The 4,143-nt window shown below is 31.5% G+C and overlaps 1 protein-coding gene across 1 annotated transcript; it reads right to left on the bottom strand.

The window, feature by feature from the left end:
- Positions 1 to 381: 381 nt before the first annotated feature.
- Positions 382 to 3,911, bottom strand: Dhap-at (dihydroxyacetone phosphate acyltransferase). Its single transcript, XM_018538101.1, has 8 exons — positions 3,858 to 3,911; positions 3,658 to 3,726; positions 2,972 to 3,271; positions 2,308 to 2,718; positions 1,720 to 2,233; positions 1,260 to 1,540; positions 798 to 1,051; positions 382 to 717 (listed from the first exon to the last, which is right to left on the bottom strand). Exons 3-8 carry the CDS (start codon positions 3,267 to 3,269, stop codon positions 382 to 384), a joined length of 2,094 nt encoding a protein of 697 aa, XP_018393603.1. The 5' UTR covers positions 3,270 to 3,271; positions 3,658 to 3,726; positions 3,858 to 3,911.
- Positions 3,912 to 4,143: the final 232 nt, after the last annotated feature.

Below are 4,143 nucleotides of genomic sequence, written 5' to 3'. Positions count from 1 at the left end.
ATATATATATATATATATACACATATATATCTGTATATGTATCGTAGAAAAAAGTTATAAATGTAACTTGAATAAATAATGATTTTTCAATTTTTAATCTACTCCTATAAGACCAAAGCTTTGTATGAAAAAATCGGATATCTTTTATCCGTTTTTTTTTTTCATGTAAGATTATTTCCTTCCCCGATTGTGCCACCAATAATGGCATACCCTGTATGTCTATAGCTCATGAAATTAAAACAGAATATGTACTATCGATCATTTATCTCTCCATATAAATCTCATAATTAAAACCAAATTATTGTTATTAATTTAACACCAATAACAGATATTATCAATACTATTATGGATATATCAAATTCATTGTTTCACGATAAACTGTTATAACTTAGCTTGTATATCCATCGTTGACGCTGAAATAAATAAAGGAAACGCATCGACATAGATTTCCGTTGGATGCCTTAATGGTAATTCGAGCAATGCTCCGATGAGAGACGTCAACTTTGCTTTATCCGTTCGATATCTATTGATATGTTTCTGGTATACTATAATACCTTGCGATAATAAGCTAGACCATGTTGTGTTATACAGATCAAGAGATAAACAGTAGGGATGTTGACACCGGTCTTTAGTCTCAAATATTAATTTTTCCACTTCTTTCTGCGTTTCAACAAGAATTGTCCGATCTGTGAGTTCAACTGACGTTCTTTCCGTCCACTAAAAAAGAAAGAAATATATAAATGTTCAATGTATTGCCTCTTATTAGAGTTAGTTTCGTTTAGATAAATTTTTCTTACCTCAGATAATAAGATACATATTACATATGTAACGTCTATGAATGGTAATATAATATTATGCAAGATGGAAAATAGTTTGGTGTTATTTCCTATGAAAATTAAATCATTCACAATATGCAAACAATTCTGTGATATTAATACATTTAACGACTTTTCCCATTCTATTTTAATTAAAGCTTTGTCTTCAATCGGTCGCATCGCAAATTCTGTGCTCAATAATCTTCTTAACAATTCATATCGTTCCAATGCTACTTCTGCAAATAAAATATGTATGATTGATAAAAAAAATATATAAGAAAAAAAAAATATAATTATAAGAAAAATAAATAAATCTTTTCAATCAATCTGCTATACTTTTATGGAAAGGAAACAATAATTATTTTTTTGTATTTTTTACTATTATATCAGTAATATACAGTAAATAAATAAAAAGTTATTGCTGTTAACGTTTACAATTATTACCAGTTTGAATGCCATTCTCTCCTATCGTTGCAGTTATAAAAACTACTTCCGCTAAAAAAGCCAAGGTCGGATTGCTATAAATAGCAATATTAATAGCAGATACCGCTATTTGCAAAGTCTGTTCAGACAAAGTATATCCTTTAATATTTGAATAATTAATTTGTTTCATTCTTTTATGCCTTTGATTGATTTTTAACGTATTTGATGAATCAAGCACTATTAACTCATCATGTGGTTTTAAAGATTCCAATATTTCCTGTTTGATCATATTGTTATCAATGCTATGACAAAAAAAAATTATATTAATGTAGAATTCTAAAAATTTAAATATTAACAGATTTAAACATGTGTCTATAGCTTACAACTAAAATAGGCGAGATTAAAAATTAGAATGAATAATATTGCATATACAGATTAATTACAATTCCAAGCTATATGTTATATAAAGTTTAATACTTACGTTTCAGTTCCATACATTAAAGCTTTCAAGGACTTGGTAAGAAAGTTCTTGAACCATTGATAATCTCGTATCAATAAATCGAGAGTATATGGTTCTTTCGGTTTCGTCTGAATTTTTTCATTGATGAGTAAAGCGATAATATTGATCGGCATAAGTACAGTATTCTTCTTGTGCGATTCTAGTATAAGATAAGCTATATTCTCCACAACTGATGATGGGATTTTGAAAGAAGGCTGTACAAGTTTTTTTTGGCGATATGCCTTATCAACGAATCGACTAGTGGATATTGGCTCTCCGATGTTGAAGAAAATGCGTCCATGAGAAAAAGGTTTTTGTAGAATGGAGAGTGAACGAAAAAGTCCAGTCGTACTTTCTTTCGGCTTTGGGACTCCTAGCATTTCATAAACAAATAATAATTCTTCCGGCGGGCGTTCATAATTAATACTCATTGGTACAAAATATATGTCGGGTACGTCGCCTTGAAGTAAACTGTCTATAATGATAGATAGAAGACCTGTGAAAGAACGAGGTTTTATTATCTGTTTTCTTTCATATATAATTTGAGATTTAAGAACTTTTCTTACCTACCGTATTTCGGCGTTGTACTTTTCTGACTACGACTCCGTGTACCCTCGATAAAAAATTCTATCGCCCTATCACTGTGACTAACAATAGTGTTAATATAGGATCGAAAAATTTGTTTGTACAATAAATCATTAGAGAAACTGCGTCTTATATAAAACGCTCCAGTTTTTCGCAGCAATTCTCCCACTATTTTCATATTATAAAAATCCATGCCAGCTGCTATATTGGGTAGTGCCATGTCGTAAGAAAAGAGAATATACGACAACAGAATAAAATCTAAGTAACTTCTGTGCGACGGAACATAAATATACTGTGCTTGAGATATTTGTGTTTCCTTCTTTAAGTTAGAAAGCATAATTTCATTTATATAAATCTTTGAGAACATTCTCTTCATAGCTTTTGTAATAAAAATACCTGAAATTTTTTAACATAATTACATAAGACATTTAGCAAAAAACAAACGTGCTAATATTCATCGATCACTAAATTAGAAGTACAATTTTATTTTATCTTACTGAGGTCAAAAATGCAAAACGTTATTTGATAAAAAAATTATAGTCTCTCTTGATCAATTCTTAAAAAATATTAAAAGATAAAATAATGAATATGTAGTACATAAAATTAAAACTAAAATTATATAAACTAACAATATTTATCAAAAGTATACCTATCCAACGAACAGTTGCTAAATCTGCTTTACTAGCCATCTCATTTATCATGGCACGAGCATTATTCTCAACCTCTTTAACTCCAACAGCTGTAGTTTTCGCTATTGTATCGATGACAGCTTTAACTTGCTTGTCCTGCAAGACAGCTTGCATAATCCTCTCTCTATCATAAACTGAATCTGGTGGCAACATGTGTGGTAATGATGGATCCATGGGCCGTGTTGCCCATAAGAAGTCGCAATCTCTTCGTCTATTCTCGAGCATATCGATAAACCCAGTGTTACACTCCATCTCCATATCTATCAATATAACGAGACACCTCGCAGATAATAAATCTCTATTGAATAATAAATTCAATAGACTCCCAAAATTTGAATAAGTGAAAATTTACAAATCAACTGGTTTAACTCTGCCTTTTATGAGTACATCGAAAGCTTCCGACTGTCAGATTCATTTCAAATCTCACGTGATGCAAAACTTCATTATCATAAGATATCAAAAGTATCACAATGTTTATACAGACAATGTAAACAAAACAGTAAGATAAGTTCAAAATTTTAAACAGCCGATTAAACAAACGACAAAAGTTTCAGAAAAACCACATATGCAAGTTGGTGTTACAAACTACAGCTCTCTGAGAGAAATTTTCCCCTTTTTTTTTTCTTCCTACGTCAGGTCGTCACACCTGTTTTTCTGGTAGATAGATCGTATTCTTCGCATCAGTTGTCTTTAAACCATCACCATCTTGATATTCCTAAATGCACCGCAATTATGTTATCACGTTTAATATCTACACTTAGAATGAGACAGATATTCAATTAGATATTGGAGAAAAAAGGAGGCAGGATAAACATAGTACAAAGGCAGAGAGAAGGGTTCACTTACGAGAAACAGCTGAAACGAGCCTAATATCTGCTCTTTTTAGGTGCTCGAATTGTACCGAAACCGGTGAAGGACAAATTCGCCGGCGTGAGTCAAGCTTAAAAAACAAATCCGGCACGGTGCAGCGATGTGTCATATATACGTCGCATTGTTGCATTCGCACGATTTAAAAAACAATTCAATAAACAATCCCCAGAGTTTATTATACGTCGTAGCACTCTGGTGTGTTAATTAGGTACGTTATCAGAAGCAACGCAACAGAGACACGCGCGAACTGTGTTTTATGAGT

This window comes from Cyphomyrmex costatus, unplaced genomic scaffold (genome assembly GCF_001594065.2).
Source record: "Cyphomyrmex costatus isolate MS0001 unplaced genomic scaffold, Ccosl1.0 scaffold192, whole genome shotgun sequence".
Taxonomy (NCBI): domain Eukaryota; kingdom Metazoa; phylum Arthropoda; class Insecta; order Hymenoptera; family Formicidae; genus Cyphomyrmex; species Cyphomyrmex costatus.
The sequence above is the reverse complement of the archived record's forward strand: the minus strand, read 5'-3'. Positions and strand labels throughout refer to the sequence as shown.